The 20,833-nt window shown below is 44.5% G+C and overlaps 2 protein-coding genes across 2 annotated transcripts; both read right to left on the bottom strand.

The window, feature by feature from the left end:
- Positions 1-854: 854 nt before the first annotated feature.
- LOC131266783 (solute carrier family 28 member 3-like) lies at positions 855-4,129 on the bottom strand. The gene is made up of 7 exons (XM_058269429.1): positions 4,085-4,129; positions 3,950-4,003; positions 2,781-3,000; positions 2,522-2,699; positions 1,660-2,439; positions 1,266-1,593; positions 855-1,192 (listed from the first exon to the last, which is right to left on the bottom strand). The coding sequence occupies exons 1-7, from the start codon at positions 4,127-4,129 to the stop codon at positions 911-913; spliced, it is 1,887 nt and encodes a 628-aa protein (XP_058125412.1). The 3' UTR covers positions 855-910.
- Positions 4,130-8,199: 4,070 nt separating this feature from the next.
- LOC131266787 (protein anachronism) lies at positions 8,200-17,837 on the bottom strand. The gene is made up of 6 exons (XM_058269433.1): positions 17,536-17,837; positions 11,373-11,600; positions 11,168-11,292; positions 10,858-11,082; positions 8,925-9,000; positions 8,200-8,839 (listed from the first exon to the last, which is right to left on the bottom strand). Exons 1-6 carry the CDS (start codon positions 17,835-17,837, stop codon positions 8,389-8,391), a joined length of 1,407 nt encoding a protein of 468 aa, XP_058125416.1. The 3' UTR covers positions 8,200-8,388.
- Between the last annotated feature and the right edge of the window lie 2,996 nt (positions 17,838-20,833).

The following is a 20,833-nucleotide window of genomic DNA, read 5'->3' on the forward strand; positions in this document are numbered from 1 at the left end:
TCAACTGCGGCCTCGATCGCGCTCCGTGATGCTTTTATAAAGGCTAGCACGAATGAATGAATGAACTAACGCTTGCATGGTGCGACAGCAATTTCTTATGTGTCTCGTGTAGTAGGTATTTCAAATTTTCAACCGAACACAGTTTGTCTTTTTCTTCTAAACGGTAGAACAACACTGCAAGCTTGCATCTCATTTGGCGTGTGGCTTGGGGAATGATGTTTGTTTCGGTAATCTTCTTGGTTTCATCATTTTATCGCGGCCATCCCTTTAATAGCTTTCTGCGAAACTGTAAGGGTTGTATAAAGATAACGGAAAGAAATGCATGATGAGTTAACCAATAACAATTGTACAAGAGAAAAATAAAAAGCTGATTCAAACGACCTTTTTCCTAGAGTTTTCAACGGTTTGTAAAATATTATTACCGCTCTGAATTGAATGAACCGTTGGACGATAACTTGAAATATTTCATGGATTGCTTCATTTCATTGATTGTTTTTCCCGCCTTTTAACTTCAAGTGCCACGTGTTTTCAACGCCACGTGTTGGCCCCGTATATGAGTCTGGTTCTTTGTGGTTTTCTAAATAAAAATCTTCTAAATAAAACTCCTTTTTTGCCGTTTTCGTACTCAGTCCATTCATACAGATTAGACCGAAAAATGACCAACGAAACTATAAGAAGGAAGGGAATAAATTCAACGCATTACCTAAAAAGAAAACAAATCTCAAACATGCTTAATTTTTTCACTCTCACAATTTTCTTTCTTGCTAACAAAAACATACTTCTAACAAAAACGACATTTTTATAAAAACGATTTTAAGTAAATATAATACGATCAATTTAATACTGATGGCATTTATTATCTCGTATTTTATTCGTTACCTCTATTTCATCGCACTACACTCTAACATAGTTAATGGCTAAGAAGAAGGGATTCCCCTGCCGTTCCGTTCACCACCAATGGTTCCATGGCGCGGCCGAAATTGTTGAAAATCGTATCATCCATTAGCAACCCACCGATGCTAGCCGTCATGAAGCAGACAATGGAACCGGTTAAAAAGGCCCTTACGGCGACGGATGTGATGATGTAACGCTTGTCAGGTGCCATAGCACTCATCGTGCCAATCATGATTCCCATCGAACTAGGATTTGCGAATCCACAGACGGCATACGTCGCGATCGCGGCCGAACGTGGCTAGAAGGGAGAGAATAGAGACAAATTTTCAGCCACCGCAATTAGCTAAAACTATTCCAATTGCCACACTTACCGTAATTGCATTCTCTTTGATGAACTCCCCTAACCGTTCAAAGGCGACGAACTCGTTGACGATCATTTTGATGCCGATCACTTTGCCCACGTAGTAGCTGTCGTCCCACGGGACACCCATGACGAACGCCAGCGGCCGGAAGATGGCACCGAAAATCATCTCCAACGATATGTCCTCCCAGCCGACACGCCAACCGAACCAGGACAGCATGCCGTTGATGAACGCAACAAATGCCACGAACGCTATGAGGTTGGCAATAATACCGAGAACGAGTGGAGTGGCAGCACTGGCACCGTTGCTAGCCGCATCTAATATAGACGAGTCAGTGCTGTACGGAAGGATAGGGAAGCAATGAAAATCAACTCGTAGCTTTCTCATTCCTGGTGCTACTTACGATTCTTCCATCTGTATGTTGTCCGAGCGGGTTTTACTTTCCTCCGTCTCCGGGTAGATCATTTTGGCGAAACAAAGGGCCCCCGGTGCGGCCATTACGCTGGCCGTGATCAGGTGGGCCGGGTTTGCACCGAACGAAATGTACGCCGCAAGCACCGTACCCGAGACGGTCGCAAAACCAGACGTCATGATCGAATGAATCTCTGAGTGGGTCAAGTCCTTCAGGTACGGCCGAATAAGCAGCGGTGATTCGCTCATGCCAAGGAAGATGTTTGCCGCCGCAATCACACTCTCGCACACCGTTGTACCAAGGATCGATTGCAAGATCCAGCCCAGCTTCAGCACGACCCACTGCATCGCGCCCAGGTAGTACAGGATCGAGATGCAAAAGCTGAAGAAGTATATCACAGACAGGACGGAGAACGCGAAGATTGCGTACTCATTCTCGCCCCCACCGACCAGCACGGATCCGTACACGAACGAGGCCCCGGCGGCGGTGTAGTTCAGGAACGTCGCCACTTTGTTGCCGACGCAGGAGAAGATGCTACGACCAACTTCCCAGCGAATGCAGAACAATCCGAGTAGAAACTGGAAAACCACGCCAAGCACGACCGGACGGAAGTTTATTTTAGTCGGGTGCTTGGACAGCAGGGCAGATATCACCATCAGGAAGGCCATTCCGGCCAGGGATATCAGGCGTTCGGTTTGATCGCGCGTTTCAAAATACACGAATACACCGAACCCGACTAGTACTAAGCACACCACTCCTACTCGAACATACCTGAAGTGAAATATGTTAAATTTAACAGTATTGTATATGTTCTTAAACCGAGCTTTTAAAGTCACACATTGCTAACACATACCATAATTTGGAAAAACGAGTCACTACCCTGGTTGTAGGTTGTATAATAAAGCTCCTAAAATGGCTCCCAAGCAACGGCTTTACCACATAGTAGTACAGCAGTCCCAAGTAGACAAAACCGATGAGCAGCACCAACATTCCATATCCGGTGCACCATTGCATACCGCAGTCATCTTGCTCTGGAGGGTACCGAAATCCAATGTTGACCATTTAATCCTCCAAAAACCGGCCTCACACAAGAAGCCCATCGATCAACTTACCATACTCCAAATAATAATTGGTGGCAAAACCGAAGTACACGATAACGATGACGTTGAGTATGATGTACACGCCCAATTGGATGTGTTTCTTGTGGCGCCCGATGGCCCCGCTGAGTCTGTCGTAGAGTGTCTCTGTTGGTCCCGCTGTTTGCTTCGCCATCGAACTGTCCTGCGGTGAGACAGGCCCATCATCATTTTGGTACGACATCGCTGGCATTCCCTACGATTACACAACCATGCTTAGCTGTACGTATAATTGGGGCTCGGCAGAACATTGAGCTTTTGGCAAAGGTCTATCATGACGACCGGGGACGAGTACGAGTGCAGCCGCGATAACGAGTTAATGATTGCAAATAAAAAGAAAGACGATAACAGTGCAATAGATCTCTTCTACTACCGTCTCAAGATAAGGGTAACAGAAAAACAACAACGCAAAACGTATTGTTTGGAGTTTATGACTTAACAGCCCATAACAGCGTAGAGCAGGGATGTCAAACATGCGGCCCGCGGGCCACATGCGGCCCGCAAGAACATTGGGTGCGGCCCGCGACCCCTTTGAAACATTACATCGAAAGTTTGGATCCTTGAGTATTGGCTTATAGCAAATACCAAAATATTTAATGTAAATTTTTTCACGAACTGCGAATTGCAAGAGAACTGAACGAAGGTTTTACACACATTTTTCTAGACAAGTGGATAAATAGTGTTTATAGAAAACAAACGTGATGAACTACAAGACCATTCCAAACAAAATAACAGATGCGGAGCAATAAGTTAGCTATTGTAATTATATACCTTTACTTTTCTAAAATCATTAACAAAATACACAATAGTGTTGAACTGCAACATATATTTCAATAAACTTGCTTTGAATTCGAATTTGGAAAACGATTGAGCAACAAACCCTCTCTTTTACTCAAAATTTGTAAATTTTAAAAGAAGTAATATAATATGAAAAAATGTGAAAATGTAAAACTTGATTGACTGTTAAGATAAAACCACATTGATAAGAACGTATTTTTATCACTCCAAACAATTATATGGTTTGGCCCGCGAGCCTATTTCGGGAGAAAATGCGGCCCGCGAACCTATTTTGGGAGGAAATGCGGCCCGCAAGGTGAAACGAGTTTGACATCACTGGCGTAGAGTCTTAAACAGACAGTACATACCTCCACGATCGTCGTGAAACCGTTGGACTTGCGTTTCGTAAGTGTGTTACCATCCTGTTAAAATAAAAATACACGTTTGGGAACCGATTTAAAATAGGGAATTGTTTAAACTGGGAACAAAGTCTATACACCCACCTCCTGTTCCGTTGTTAGGAATGCTTCATTTTGTATGCCACTCATCGTGAAATGTCTCTACCGAACCAGGACGTAATATCTCAACACAGTGCCCTTTACCGATCGCTCTATAAAACCTCAGCGGTCATCACACAGCCTATTATTGCATGGTGAACACTAAATTGGAAATCGGGTAAAACCTATAAACAAACGCAATTCATTAGCAAACACGGACGTTTGGAACCGTTGTTATCACTCCGCGTAAAGTTCAATCCATATCTTTGGTTAGTTCAGTTTCAATTGAATGATGGTTCAAGTGGGTTTTTCTTGTTTTGTTTCATTCACTGTCAAGGTGTCGTTCAAGTATGGCTTCATTTCACAATCTTTTATTGTCACCGTTCACGAATGGTTAAAACTTCCAACCGAATCACTGAGTTGAAACGTTGCAGAATGGCGCGTAATGCGTGAATTACGCATGAAATAACTTATCCAGTTACTTTCACTTATTACTTTTCGTTTACAAAACGAGTTTTACGATGATAGATTGCAGAACTGGGCGGGACAAAATGTTCTCCTGGTCGTCGGTACGTGCCCTTAGGTCTGCAGTCCATTCCGAACTGGTTCAAGGGCTAACGAGAAAAAATGCCGATACTTCACGATACTCGAACGTGACTGCGTGGGAGGAATCGTACCACGTGTAATTATGCTGCCTGTTTAGTCATGGAAAAACCTATCTAAATCGGATGGCACTGATGTTGGACTGGGATGAGGATAGTGGACTTGAAGTAGTACCCCAACTTCACATCACACATCACCTGCTACTTGTTCATTATCATGCGCCACGCCATTGACAATGATGTATTGGATGTGCTCCAATATTTGGCATGCGCCGGCTGAATCTTAGATACGATGGAGTGCTTTTTGGCTGGAGTATTCACGTGGTAATTTTCTCTCTAAATAGTTACAAAATTAAGCCTGGTAACGTTTCTGGATATGGCTATTCCTTTCCCTGTCCTTCAGAACAGCTGCCAGCTGTTTGGAGCATCATGTTATGCCTCAAATTCACATCGTAAACAAACACAACACGAACACAAACCGATAAACATATACACTAAAGAGCTGGGCGCAGCGTTCACACGGTAGTACTCGTTTATCGCATATTTTGATTTCAGATATTTGCGCCACGGTTCAATGACGCACCTGACCTTCTACATCACTACTGGCACGCTTGCGTTGCAACACCCATACACTAACGATTTTACTCACCAATCCGTAGGCTTGTCGGAGGTACCAAGCTCTGACCAAACCGTCCTAATCGAGCACCGGTTGCAAGCAAACTGACCATCGGACTGAGCTGTATGGCGGTTCAAATATTCCTTTACAACCCTGCGAACTCTATTGAATCGACTGCGGCTGTAGATAGTCGCGTATCATATCAATAGCCAGCAACACCTTCGAAAGCCCTTCTACTACCCTCGAAGCCTCCAGCGGCATGCCCGATAACCCATCCGTAAGAAATTATCTGAGAACCCACCGCGCTCCACTCATGCGCCCGGCCACTTCAGGTGATAAGGGCTTTGTCTTGCTCTGCCGAATGGCTCAAACCAAGCTGCCGCTGTACACCGTTGGCCCCCCCTAGAGCTTCAAATGCACCGTAATATCCGGATCATTTATCAATGGAGTCCGACGACAGATTTTTGTTGTCTTATCAATGATAAGCTCATTGTGCCACTCAAAAACCACGCGACATTCAAGGCAAACAGCCTCATTACTTTGGAGGCGGTACTGCCTATGATACATTCACGAAATATTCGACATCCTGCTCGTACGTCTAACTTTTCGTAAAAAGTGTTTCGATATCGCACCGGTTGGACAAATAATCTTATCCAGATATCAATAGGATCTATTTCTCTGTTATGAGAGAGTAGCCTAGAATACGGTTATAAATAAGTGTTGATTTCATTTGAAAAGTGGCCACATGACAATAATATGGTGATTAAAAATTTTACAGATTAAAGTTCAACACTCAATGACGTGGGCATATATTATCGGTATGAGTCCCTACAGGATGTTTATTTTTTAAAACGTATTAGAAACGTGGTTTACTTCCCATCTTCCCTGCATCTTTCACTGCATATGCGGTCCATTTGACTATAACATTTACATTTCTCAATTGCGTTCCCCTAGTGTCTACCTGTGTTCTTGTTAGCCTGTTAAGTTAATATTAATTTATGTATTCTCTAGCATTTCACTCACACAATTTATATCAAACAAATGGAAATGTAAAATATCCAGTTAATCTTACTTACTGCTTAGTTGACATTACAACCGCTGACCGGTCTCGACCTGACGAAACTACTTCCGAAACCGATAAACGATCCGAGTTAAAAGTCCAGTGATGACTGCATATACAGTTAAAATATCGATTTGTACCGCTCATGTTGGGAAACCACTGATTCATTAGACCAAAAACGAATCTGTTGAATAAACAATCTTAGATAAATAGTATTTAGTAAGTGTAAGCCACCAAAGGAGGGGGAACCAAACTGTACCATCAAACAATTTGTGATAAATTTATGAGGATAGTCGAACTGATTATTACTCCAACTTGTTTCGTTGATCAAATCAACAACTATTTGGAATTAATAGCGAATTAAATAGGTTAAATATTGAAATTGAAATAGCTGTTTTATTGATGAGCCTTTCAAGATACTATACCCTCTCGCAAACCTTCTTCTTCCATAATGGAGTTACATGTCCATTAAAAAAAATCTGTTTTCATAAATAGGTACTGCCGACAAGAATCGAAGAAACATCTATTTTAAATGTTACTTGAATGATTGAGTTATGGTATGAGTTAACTGTTGAGTTAGTTATTGAAAGGATTCGGAGTTATCTTACAATTTTAAATCATAATTAATAATTTCATAAATCATAATTTACTGTTGATTTGAAATCTTTATTTTGTCAGTTTCTTAATGTTAAACACAACTTACGTTTTGCCATTAACAGCGGCATTTGAGCGATTCAATAAATCCTTTCATCTTTCCTCACTCCCGCCTTGTCTCTTTCTCTTACACATCTACGCATCAGTACTTAACAATCGTACTATTACACGAAATAGCATACATTTTATAGAAATAAAAGTAATTCTTACAGGTCATTTTTCCGTAACAGAAAATAAACGTGATTAATGGCTGATTCCTTCACTTCAGATATTTACAGGTTGTTCAATCCATGCGTCGGTAATTCGCCCCGAAGTAGCCCCGGGACTCCATTATTTTTAAGCAGAAACAGTAATGAAGATACATTGATGGAGCCGTTCGAAATCAGTTTTTGATATCAGTTCGTTTCGTTTGGTATGAGAAAGAGTTTCGATGGTGGCCAAAATTAGACGGCCATATTAGGAAAAACACAAAGTTACTGTGCGAAAGTGAGGAAAATCCAAGTTTGTAATAGTCGGAAACAGTGAGGGCCTTTCAGTACAATAAATAATACAACTAGGCACATACGTGGGCAGCAAATTGAAGCCGACGGCGTGCTCAGTGACACAAAGTACTAAGCAAAATAGATGAGAAATGAATATTTACACGATTGTTACCAGGTTACGTTTTGGTGCGACCAGATGCAGCCGATCGCGTCGTCCGTCCCCTCGAAAGTTTTCAGTAGGTCAGTCGTTCGGTCAGGCAGAGCCCGGGTTTTGTTTTTCATCTTATCCAGCCTATGTGTAAAGTTAACCTGATTGAAAGTTAGAAGCGTGTAAGGCGATCGTCATTCGCATTCAATCAATGTTGCACTTGGAGCGGTACGAATGCGTTTTGAGATGATGCTTATCCTGCTGAACTGAGTCCAGTGGTGCTCTCTTATGTGTAAAAGACTAACGCGTATAACAGGGTTAGCCTACGTAAAGCAACTTAAGTACAATACTACTAAGGAGTTCAGCATCTCTGGCACCCGTAGCTGGTGCCCCGATTAACGTACGCTCGTGTATGTGTGTGTGTTTTGTAACTATGTGTTTTATCCTTTCTTTTTCAAAATCCATCGACCCAACGCAAGAAAGCGAATAACGAGCAGCACTTACAAGAACAAAATGCTGAGAAACGAGCAACTAAAAGGAACTCAAAAAGGAAGCGCATTATTCCACGGGCATTCGTGAGCGAGCCCGATTACTTACGTCTATAGGTACTACTATTAGTGCTTATACGCCTACTACCACCTACAAAATTACCAACGCTTTCGCTACCGTTTATGCCAAAGCGGGTTCTGCTGCTTGGCATCCTCTAGAACCGAGTGATCATTGTCGGGATCTCCCTGCAATAGTTGAATCATAGTTTTCGGTCCTCCCCGGATGTGGCTGCCGACGAATCGTACCCGGCCGATGACGATGACGACGCTGACGCTGACTGGTTTTCCTCGCTCTCGCCCACGCGATAGTTCAGATGGCGTCGCTTCTTATGCGTTTTGCTCATGGCTACAGGGTGCTGCTGGTATTGCTGTTGGTTATGGCGTTGCACCTTGTGGTGCTGATGATGATGCTGATGGTGGTGGTGGTTGATTGCAGAAATATCGCTGCTGCTGCTGCTGCTGCTGGTGCTGCCAGAGACGTGTACCATGCCGTCAATGACGTCGTGTTCGTACGAGTTGCCCGAGTAACTGCCGGCAGTGGCACCGTTGGGCACATGGTGGCGCACGTTGTATCCATATTGGCTCTTGGAAAGGAACGGGCGATGATTGTGATGCATAGTCTTATAGATGCCGATATCTATTCGCGGGACGCTAATCAGATAGAAAGGGTAAACAAATCCGTCGAGTCGAGTTAGAACCGGTCGTTGATCGAAATGAAACGAATTTTATTACTTACTGTGGCACATTGTCCATTTCATTAGGGGTCCATGAGAGTGAGTTTCGGAAAAAGCTCCATGGAAGTAAGGTTGTAACTGTAAGGAACGATTAAAATGTAACGACATTAGATGATTCATTGTAACAATTCCTTTCTTAATAAACAATATCAACACACTCGACAAATGTTCAAAAAGCATTTCAGAACAATTAGGAAAATCGAAACAGCTTATTAAATTATGTCAGGTTAATTTTGGGTAAGTTTTATTTTAAAAGGCAAATCTTGAATCCATTTCATATGGGTACACGCACATGCAGTGTCAAATTTGAATCCCTTCACTTACAAGAAAACATAAACAATAAAAACAGCAAAAACATAAGTGAGTAATAAGAGATTCGTTTTTGGAAAATTTAAAGTATCAAACGAATTAAGCTATAAAAAACGAAATTTACAATCCATTTAAAACATATTATGTAGCACAACGTCAGAACACAAACAAACGGCGTAAGCAGCGAGAAAGCCATAAAAAACTGATAATTATTATCGTTGTTTGTTGTTGTTACCTTTCGGCTGTCAGTACATACCAGATGTGCTGAAGGTGTTGTTTTAGCTTTTTGTAAAATTTCTGTGAACTATTGTGAACATTCCGGTTTATTATAGCGAGTGGACCCTACACATGGCTTTATAACTCAACGTATCAAAATGCACTATGACAAATAAGTACGTGTGCCTTTGTCACATATCTACGAGTCATCATAAAATAACAATGATGGTTGTCAAATCCCGGGACCTTCCAGGCACTCCCGAAGAACGGGTACCCGAGGTTTAACCTAACAGACACCGTCGCAACGTGGTAAGGGCGATGCCATCGGAACCACTTCCCGATGGACAAACAAAACTGTCCACACAGCAAACGTGCTCGGCTTAGAATGGTCAAAGGGAAATCGGCTCACGCCATGCACGAAAATGCAATCCAATCGCGAGACGTACAGTCTGCAGAATTTTGCTGTTGCGATAAAGAGTGCGTTCTCCTGAAATAGTTTGGCCAAAAACGGGAACCAAGTGGGAAGAGTTGGACATGAGGCAAACAACAACTTTCCAAAGCAACCGATCAGTAAAGTCCGTACCTAAGCGCAATGGCCAAATGTGTTGAACCTTGGCGTGTGTTGCCAGGCACCCGCTGGCTCGGATATCGAATTCAAACCGCTGGCCGGCCCCTTATGTGTCCACTATTATGAATGAATTTTCGGTGAGTATCCTCAGGACTTGCGGTACATAGACAAGGAGCTGTAGCTATAGTATACTATTGGAATGAACCTCAAGCAAGAGTCTCCCTGCGGCAAGCTAAAGTTCCTGCCTGCGTAGGCCGTTATTCTACACCTGAGGCGTACGGTTTGATGAGGTGTGCTATCCGACGCGATGCACAGTTGATGTTGGGCGCCCTCGCCCAACATTGCTAGCCAGTACGCGTAAACAAACGTGGGAATAATGCGCCTCAGGAATGCGTCGGTGTCGAATTCACCGTTTGATACAATTTCTGTCTGTCTGTCTACAATTCCCTACCCGTGCCCATACGAGTCCGGCCCCTGCCAACACCTGCTGTTGTCGAATATAGACCGGACACCCGAGCGGAATGGTGTGTCTCGTGCCTAAACGCCATGGCTTAGCCTTCGAGCTCTGTGGCGCTGACGTTGAGTTGTTTACAACAAATGCGCTCTGCTTACCAGTTTCCGGGCATGTGGACACAGACAGGTGGGTTTACAATTAATTTGCGCCAAAACCGAGGCGTACCGTCATAGGCAAGTCCATATGCATCGGCCTCCTAATAGAGGTCCCATTCTGGTTGCTACTTTGCTGTACGATGATGTGTGTTGGTGGTTTTGAGGTGGGGTTTTGGTTTGGGTTAACCAATTAAACTAGTAATGAAAGCCAGATCCAGCCAAAGCACACTTACCATTGCCTCTACTTGCCTCCGAGCAGTCGGTCGGCTGGAAAAAGTCGGCCGCCCGGAGCGGACGATCGTCCATGTCTTCGACGTCGATCGCGATGCCAAAGTTGCTTTTCGGCTTGTCCCACATTTTCACCGCCAGCAGGGTGTCCATCGAGATCCAGCCACGGTAGGACACCGGGATCGTGAGGCAGCTGCAGACGCGCTTCTTGCGTTCGATCGAGGTGTTATCTGCAGCAAAATGGAGGCGTAATGCAAAACCAAACGGGATTAGTGATATGGGCTTCTCGATCGACTTTGGTGCCCTCTGGCTTACCTTTACGATTTTTACGGTAGTAAACCGACGTCGTGATGCGAATCATTTGATCCGCCGGGTTCTTGCAGTTATCGGACTCCTGCAGGTTACGCGTACCAGTCGAGTTGATGCCGTTCACATAGAGTCTGTCAGGAGGGAGTTAGACAAGGATAAACAAACCCTCCAACTCGTGTTCTTTTTTGACACACAAATCAGCACTACCAACCTTAGTACAGCCGAGTAGACAGAATTATACTGCTTATTGTAAGGCAGACGGAAGTACAGATTCCAGGTGTTGTCCTCATTCCACTGGCTGAAGTTGGTGTTTTTGGGAATCTCGCAGACGGCGGAAAAGGCCATCTCGTGCGTTGTCGCCAATTGTCCAACGGTATCATTGCGCATGAGGTTGCTCTCGATGATGTGCTTAATGTTACCAGTAATGTGCTCGGCGAATCTGTTGGTGAGTATTGGGCATTAGACATAAATTAAAGTAATAGCCTAGAACTAATCTTTCATTTAGTAAAAGTTTTCATCAGGTTTTCATTATACCAATTAATTTTGGTTTTATATCTCTTTATATTTTTCTTTGTTCTTTTCCGGGGGAAAGTAATTTTGAAGGATAAAATCATAAAATATAACAACAAACTTCCTGACTATTTGAAAGTTGCTGGTCACCGTAAATATCCGTAAAATAAACCACAATTTGGTGTTTCTTTGTGCTAATAGTGTAATAAAATATTGGTACCATCGATGTCGTTTCCAAGGCTAGTCCTGAATCAACAAAATACGCTAGTAGATCGATTGATAGGGATACATATTTTTATTTGCTGCTCGTTGCATGTAACACTTAATTATTTAAGATTTTCATTCATACTACTACCGTTTTGAAATTTATTCGAAATCCCCTTAGCACGCTGCTGATCAAGCTGCTTTTAATTTTTTTGATTTTTCAAGATGAAAATGATCTGCCTTGGATAATTCCATTAGGCGCCCTGTCTCATTTGCGATCGTTCCTTCCGTTCAAGTATTCTAGCTCGTCGCGTGTTTATTATAACTCCATGTCAGATGCGACAACGGCTTCCAGACGGTGGCTAGACGATTGCCGCCATCGTCGTACCAGCCCTACCGGCTCAGAGCACACCCGTTCCATAAATGGATCACCGTTTCGAGTCGTTGTGTGTATGTGTGGACATCGGCCGTATGAATGCTGGGGGTGGCGCGAAACGAGAGAAAAACACGCGCGACAACATAAATCTGCATTCCAATGGAAGCGGGAATGTGTGCATTAAAAAAGAAGAAAGAAAGGGTAAAGAGAAAAGAGAGGTCCAGTAGGATGATAGTTGGTGAGGAAGTCACTATTTCATATCCAAACGATGCTGAAGACGCCCAGACCGGCGACAACAGATGCCGTTGAGAAGGATGAAACTATCACTTCAAAGTGAACCTCTTCAAACTATCCCCGACTCTAGCCGTCCTCCACCCTGCCCTAGCCGGGGGATCGTCTGCTGCATAATTTGCCTTTGATTGTGGCACGGACACCGTGGTGGAATCTCCATGGCGCTTCATTCAAAGCCTACTCCGATGAACGAGATAATGATAGCGCGGGTAACTCGTCGTCAACATTGTCGCTAGCTTCAACGAGGAGGACGCAAATGGTTGGCAAAATTATAGAGCAAGCACCGCTAGATGAATGGACGGCGCAGCACACTACTATCACCTGCATCGTGAAACTAGCGGCATCAGATTTCCCCGACGCTGTCCACTGTCGAACCCCGGTCGTGTCAAGAATGCTAGGAAAATGCAGCATCAGATGCCGCACCGACCAACTGCAAGGTGTAAGACGACGTGCCGCGTCGATCGCGAGACCACCGAACCCTTCCCAGCGTCCCTGCCACATCGACCGCACCTACCCTGTCCGTTGGAATGCTTCAGCCGCCGGCCTCAAGAAAACGCACCAACGCCGTCGCCTCGGTGCACATATGCACAAACACCAGAGGCCGTCTGTCTGCCGGCTGTCTAGACGGATAGTTCTGGTTTCCCGCTTCCAATGGGCCCTGCTACGTCCGTTCGGGTGCGAATCGTCTGCGTGCCTTCGCACACATGTTGCAAGGGGGAGTGGAGGTGGGTGTGAGGAGCGATTTATTCCACCAATCTGGGCTACTGGGCGGGTCGTCGTAATGCTTGACAGGGCACAAACCGCGCGGCGCGTTGTTTGCGTGGTGTTGCGACGGCCAGTTTGTTAATCTCTGGTCGGAAATGAACACCTCGCCACCTCCGTGAGTGGTTTTCCTCGAGGGGCAAAGCGTAAAAACAAAAATTGAACGGTCTGGTTCTGGCCTAGAACGACTAGACTAGAATACCGGTATGCACTCCACAAACAACTACGCTCGTCTCCTTCATCCGTTTTCCCCAGTGTTGTTCACCTCAGCTGGCAAGAATGCATACACATGTTGCCACATAGTTTGCATTTGATTTTTCCACGCAAAGCCGAGGAATTGAGTCTGCAGCAGTTGTCAACAACCCCATACCACTCGCACGCACACCCAGACACATTGGTTCTGTCGTGTCGTGTCGAGACCTAGATTCCTCCTTTTTCAAGCTACTCCTCTGTTTCTCTTTCTTCCCTGGAAATTTTCTTCCCTTATCACGCAACATAGTAACCTTGAACGTGGTTTTTACATTCTAGTGAGATTTCTTTTTTGCTTTGGTTTGGTACTCTGTTCAAGCGAAACGTCATCTCCGGAAAATCGAGGTAAGGACAATAGTGCTTCACAAAATATAGTATGCCGACCGCCAGCTTGGGGATGGGGTACGAGTGGCAAGGGCCACATTGGATTTTTGTTCAATGTCTGAAAACCAGTTTCAGCTAAAACCAGTATGAAATAAAAGGAAAATTCATAAGAATGCTGCCCGATTGACAGAAAAATCTGTTGGGCTTTATTAGAAACACACAAAAACCGTGCATAGCTCGCGATGGAAACTGTGGCTTGAAGCAAAGCTAATAATGACAGTAGCTAAGGAAGAGGCAATCGTAGACGCACATCTGGTGCCGGGACCAGCAATGAGACAACATTGAGTCATCATGTTCGTCTGGATGGCACTGTCTGTCGTGTCTGACAGGCGGTTGCGATTATATGCACTTTTTTGTCTCCCTCTTCTTTGCACCTATTATGCAAGCCGGTCGCACAACTGTGTTCGTCATCCGCCGCTTCGATAGCCGGCTTAATGCGGTGCACTTATGCACTTTTCCTGACCGGGAACGGGCAATCAGCAAGCACCACAGTTTTGGAATGCACCATGTGGAAGACCAGGCAATCGTGGCATGAGGTAGGCGAGCTGCACTTTGCACCAGCGACGGAATCACATCTCATCTTTTCCTATTGCACTACAGTGATTTTAGACGGTGAAACGATGCAATCTTGCTTACATCGCGTTTCGGCCACGGGGAATACGGGGATCCAGATGCTAATTGTTGCTTAACGGAAAATTCCATCTGGAGGAGCCGGTTGGTAGAGTGGATAAAATATGGTTTGCGACTCCCAAGGTCGGGATCGTTTTGAAACGCAGACTCCCCCTGCGTGGTGTGGAAGATTTTTAAATGCTCTCCAGCCTGTAGCGTTAGGCAGCGTCGACGCGTTACATGCCAGACCGAAGGAATGCATCAGACCATTCATTTTATGATACATCAAATGCATGGTGAGGAACAAACGGGGAACCATTTTTCATCCCGCCTCGTCGATGAAACCGTTTGGCGAGAAATTTCCCACCAACAGGTGCAAATGGTGCGAACGAAACGGAGATACTCATGACGGAGAAACAAGATAACTAAGAAAATGTGATTTTTTTTTTCAAAATATGTTCATGTTCTACAAAAATGCACTGGTAGAACGATAAAAATTAGATTATTTCAAATTTGAAGGATGAATTTGAAAACAATCATCCCCTAGAATTCTGTCGGGAAAACATCACCTGATAATGCTAAGCAATGGTAAACTGTACCTTTCATTTCTCTTTGAAGCGCACATCTCTTGACCAGATGCCAACGAATATGACGCATGTTGAGTGCAATGTGCTGGAAAATTAGAACAAGTGCAACAAAACTGCATCTAGTTTTGGTTCGGGACAAAGGTACTTTGGTTCTAACAAAATCGTGAGCAGCCATGTGGTTAGCTTGCAGTATTAGTCATACACTTAGGCATTCGACGATTTCAAGAAGAAAGCAGCAGTAAACATTCAAACATCTAAACTAAATTTGTTCTAAACACATGTTCACTGATTTTCATTAAATTGTAAATGTTGCGTGTGATGTGGAAATCTGGTAATTTACTTATAAATCTAAGCAAAATTTTAAAAAAATATTTTAAAATAATTTAACAATTTTACATTTTCTTATGCGTTTACACATCTATTAGCATTTAGTTTAATCATTGAACCTAAATCCAGTAGATTTCATACAAAGTATATTTTTTACAAATAAGATTGATAGTGTCAAAAACCAGTAAAGAAACCGTATTATAATTTTTGTTTAAATATATCATTCCAAGAACTACTCAGGTTCATTTTGATGACGGTATTCCCGAAGTGTCCTCGTTTCACTCCTCCTAGTGGCATCACCCCAAATCCTCCTACACGCGTATTAATTAGGAGAAAATAAGATACAGCCAAAGACCTTCACCAACTTGCTCTTGCATCTCCCCCAATCTGCTCATCAGCTGAGTCGCGCTAGTCGCGTAGGCGGCACACGAGGCAGCACTACTTCATCACTCATCAGCCGGTCGCCGGTAGCCACGTGCTCGTTGCCGGCGGCTACGCAATGTCTACGCAACCCGGGCCCGCCAGCTTGATGCTGGCGTCGCCTTCTTCTTGCTCTTCATTGGCATACCTTTCACCTTTCGCATGCTCGTGCCGTGTCCGCTGTTGCCGTGAGAAACAGGTTCCGCCGGGAAGTTTTCTAAGAATATTATCTACCTCACATCAGCTGTTGGTTTCATCGGCTTTTTTGTTTTTCTTTTTACCGCAGTAGTGGTAGTGGGGTGTGTCGGGTCCGGAAAATCGTCCCAACAGTACGGTATGAAGTCTGTGAGCCGATGAAAATCGAAGTGGCCGCCTGGGACCTTTTACATTCCCCTTCCCCTCCCCCTCTTTCCACTGCATCCGGTCGGCTGCACTCGATTTGGCGAACTCGGATTGGAATGTCGGTAAATTTTCCCCCGCTACTAGATAAACATCCATTTATGGCCGACTTCAACCCGAATTTGAACTTTAGACAAGTGGTGCAAATTATACACACACACACGCACACTATAGTATCTGGTAAACATTCACGCGGATCGGTTTCCTCGGTCGCGGCCGGTTTGGCCGATCGATGCATGCCAAAGGCAAATGCAGCGGAGGAAAAGATGCCAGAGGTTGCAGCTCCAATAAAGATGATTGCAAATTTGATTTCAATTGCAGAAATCAAGCCGCTACATTTCAGGACTCCACAACCAAATACATTCTCAAAATGGTATTGAAATGGTTATTTCTTTTTCCTAGATTCAAAAACAACCAACTAGTGTCTCAGTCACAGTAGCGATTAATTTATTTTCTAATGCCTTCGTCGGCCGCGCGTCTCAGTGTCCGCTGCAATCTAGTCGGAAAATCGGCCACACAACGTCGGGCACTTCATAAATCACCCGGATCGCAATCGGCCGACATTTCGCCAACCGCTGCAACAGTAAGCAATCTATCATCGGGATGCGCCCTCGGGGTCTCACCTTTCCGCGGCCCGTGTGCGATTATTAATTCTTCATTTTTGTGTACAGTTAAGTGATAAATTTCACCGCATTGCTCGCGGCGTTGAGGCTGTGGAAATTTTCATTAACGATGCAAAAGCAAACGTAACGGGCGAAGAAAAAGGCAATGCAAATGTTGCGTGTGAAAATTTCCTCGAAAATACGCGGAACCTAAATGGAAGGAACGGGTAAAATGCCACTTCATTCGTGACTCTCATTTGCGTCGGTGCAGTTTTTCATAGCTCGCACCGTGTTTCGCTGGCGCTTTTCCGCGATCGCAAAAACACGAGGAATACATTGAGGCGCGAAAAAAAAAAAATGGTCAACGCAATGAAAAACGGAAAAACGTGTGGGCCTAAAAATAGGGAAAACTGGTTCTCGTCCACTTTTACGCCCTCTAGTTCCTATACGCCCCCTTTTGAACTATTGCAGTTCACAGTTACGATTCGATTTCGTTGCCAAATCTATCCAGCGCCATACCGGTTTTTCCTTTCGGCTATTAATTTTACTAGCCAACGACGGCAGCTATAAACCATACTCAAACACAAACGCCTCTTTTTGACCGAAATAGTTATTGTGCGAAAAAACCAAATAGAAAACTGCACATGTACTTACATTTTCCGCTTTTTCACGGGATCCGAAATGTTCTGCTCGTGGGTGCTCTGGGTGATGGGGGGCTGGCCGCTGGTGCGGTTCTTGTTCTGCTGCTCCCGTAGCACCCGCTGTTGGATCTTGAGCGCCGTAATGTTGACGTTCTCCCGCATGAACTGCTCGCGTTCGCTTTCGGTCAGATTTTCAAAATCGATCATCTTTGACTCCGGCACGGGTATGGACTCATCGAGCAGGGTGAAGGGCGCACCGGTGCCCGGCCTTGCCAGCAACAGGCACCAAAGGGCCACGGGAATGAGCATCTTCATCGTCACAAGTCAATGTCTGAATTTCCTTGCCGTAGAAAGTGACACTGGCACGCAGCCTTTTCCCAACTTCCCCTTCAACGAGGATCGCACTGATATTGTTCCTTTAGCTAAAGCACGATCGGGGATCGATCGAAAATTTGCCGAAGAAAAACCAAACCACTCTCTCTCTCTCTCTACGGGATCACTTTGAATCGTTTGAAAAGTTTTTCCACGAGCCGTCTTGGCGACGTCTGGGGCGGAGTAAAACACTATCGCAAGAAAAACGTTGTGCCTGCCGTCGACTTTCCAATACTTTGCCGCTCAGTTTTCTATTTTCGCCGGAACTGGACACTTGCGCTTGCCAAGAGCTACGAATCAAATGATCCCTGCCGAAGACGGTATTATATTTATACGCGCCGGCCCCAACAGGCCGGGGAGCTGTGATTGGCTCAGCGAACCGGTTCTTACCGATTCGCGAACCGGCACTTAGCGGACCGGTTGCTAACGGCCAGAGAATTAAGAGATTGCAAGAGATAAATGAAGGAAAAAGAGGGAGAGAGAAATAACAAGGAGAGCTTAAAGGATATTGTTAAAAAGAAGCTTTCCAACAGGAAAACCATAACCATAATTTTTCTTCCCCATATTCAGTGCCGTGAAGGGCGTAGGAAAAGTTCTCGTCGCATAAAACCGAGAAGTGTAAGTGTGCAGAGCAAAACAGCAGCACCGTGCTGCAAATACAAGTAGATCCAAGAGCTGCTATAACTTTGTGCTTCGCAAAATCATTACAGGAATGATCCGAATGAAATTCTGCAGGTTTCTGTATAATACTCATTGTCTGATTAAGTTGGTTTTAAATATTATTTTCGTATCTATAACATTTAAACAAATTGGTTTTAATTTATGTAATGCATATTCGCATTTCTGGAACGTAAATGTGTAATTTCGATTAAATTTAACTGGAATCCCTTAAGTTTTTCATTAAACCATGTTTTTTTAAGACGTATAACCATTGTACACCATTTTTGTTAGTATGTGTATGTAGTTGTTTAGAGAAGTGTATATTTTTTTTAAATAATTTGGAATTCAAAAGTAAGAAACTCGCGATGGAATTTGTTTTTGAAATGATTTTTCATTCATTTATTTACATTAATCACTAGAGGCTGATTATTTGACTATTACAAGAGTTTATTTTCAATTTTGCAGGATTACATTTGATTGAATTTACCTTTGCTAAATAACACTTCACATTCGTCCTGCATAGTACGTTTATTACAAGTTATAAATCAATAGTGAAAATGCAATAGAAGTGTTTGATTAATTTGAAACAGTGCAGATAAAAACAGCAATACTTAAAACAATTTGACAACACGCAATATTGTCTAGATAATTAATTGGTAGGTAGTAAATAAAAAATAAATAAATATATTTTACTAAAAATTAATAATTGCGCATAAATCATTATAACGAAATGAGTATCTTTATTCTCACGCATGCTGGATCGCGAACAAGGAAACTCATTTAATAAAAAAGAGCAAAATCAGAGTATACAACAAAACCCGATGCAATAACTCGTTTATTGTGGTAAACAACAACGAAAATCGAAATCCAGCATATGCCAATAGAATTATTCCGGATTTTCCAACAATCACCAACTCACCAGACGACCAATACTGCCGATACTGGATATGCATGAGTTCATCTGCCGTCCCGTGTGAACCTGGATGCTACTTTGCAACTCAAATGGTGTCTGTCAATACGCAACAGCCACCGTGGCCTCATCGCAATACCCTCCCCCTTCTCGCCCAAGCACTATTCGCGGCCAAAGTCAAACTCATCCCGGGCGTGATCTATTCCCAGGCGATCCGTCTCGCCGGTCTAGGCAGAGATAATGAGCCCCTAGGTGGAGCCCCTGTCCCCCCGAAGCCTGGTCGACAATAACAGGAAACGGCAAATATGTTATCATTAGACGTGGCCAATTGCACTCGTCAGCCGCCGCCGGTTTTCTGGCAACAATGTTGCGTTTCTCCTTTCGTCCACCTTTCGTCTAGCGATTGGCCACGTCTGTAGCATGTCTTCTTGTCACCTTTGGTATAGCCCGGTTCAGGATTATTCAACCCGGGACCGGAGCACGCACAAAAGGCCCCACCGGAAGCCGTACTTAACGCACCGAGTGGCCATTGCGGGACCGAAATTGGCCAGTGCCAAACGCAAGTTACGCACAATTTTCCAATGCCGCGCAATCACGGAGTCGTCCCGAAAATCATAAAACCCTAAGTCGTTGATTCGGTTGATCAGCTCCAAAAATCCGTTCGCCCGTTGCGTGCGAACCAATGGTGTTATCCTGATGCGTACACGCATCCGCACGGCAAAGTTAACGATCTAAGATTGCGCTTCCATATATTCCTGGAGAATGTGCTAGATCGGTGCAGAGCAGCACTTACGCCTTCGGTACGTCGCACGATCGTGCCAGTCAAAATAAGTCTGGCCGCCATTTAATGGCAAAATAGACAAGACTTGCCGATCGTCACCAACCGCAACCGCCAGGCCGGGGAGGGTCACCGGTGCGGCGGTACCGTCTGCGAGACACAGAATCGCGATTTGTCTAGTCTTGCCTAGACCGACCGCTAGACCGACGAGTCCCATTGCGTAGGAACACACCGGTCCTCCCTCGCACCCAGCAGTAACTCTCCTGGACCGCCTAGTTCCAGCCGGGCCGGCCAGACTCCTTTTCAAGGTTACCGGAGGGGCTGGTTTTGCCGGCCGGCAATAGGGTAACGCTAGACACCACCGTCATCGACCCACCCAACCAACGTCCCCTTCCCCGGTCGATCGCCAGCCACTTCGTCTGTCTGCGATCTCTGCACTATAGACAACGACCGCGACAACGATGGCATTTGTCACTCGTTCCACTCCTAGGCTAGGTTAGAATTTCTTGTCCCCCTGCCTCGAGCAGCCTCCTACATTCTTGCTCTCTCTCTTTTTCTTCAGATGTGTTCCACACTGTGGCTTTGGGGGGA

This window comes from Anopheles coustani, chromosome 2, assembly GCF_943734705.1.
Source record: "Anopheles coustani chromosome 2, idAnoCousDA_361_x.2, whole genome shotgun sequence".
Taxonomy (NCBI): domain Eukaryota; kingdom Metazoa; phylum Arthropoda; class Insecta; order Diptera; family Culicidae; genus Anopheles; species Anopheles coustani.

What these genes read in the sequence shown, in the direction of transcription:
- LOC131266783 (XM_058269429.1), bottom strand. Translation starts at nt 4,129, where the DNA reads ATGAGTGGCATACAAAATGAAGCATTCCTAACAACGGAACAGGAG. An exon ending in CAATTATTATTTGGAGTATG is followed by an intron (nt 2,700 to 2,780) that starts GTAAGTTGATCG and finishes GGTACCCTCCAG; the next exon opens with AGCAAGATGACTGCGGTATG. An exon ending in TCAAAGAGAATGCAATTACG is followed by an intron (nt 1,193 to 1,265) that starts GTAAGTGTGGCA and finishes TCTCCCTTCTAG; the next exon opens with CCACGTTCGGCCGCGATCGC.
- LOC131266787 (XM_058269433.1), bottom strand. Translation starts at nt 17,837, where the DNA reads ATGAAGATGCTCATTCCCGTGGCCCTTTGGTGCCTGTTGCTGGCAAGG. An exon ending in CCCGTGAAAAAGCGGAAAAT is followed by an intron (nt 11,601 to 17,535) that starts GTAAGTACATGT and finishes ACTCACCAACAG; the next exon opens with ATTCGCCGAGCACATTACTG. An exon ending in GAAATGGACAATGTGCCACA is followed by an intron (nt 8,840 to 8,924) that starts GTAAGTAATAAA and finishes CTATCTGATTAG; the next exon opens with CGTCCCGCGAATAGATATCG.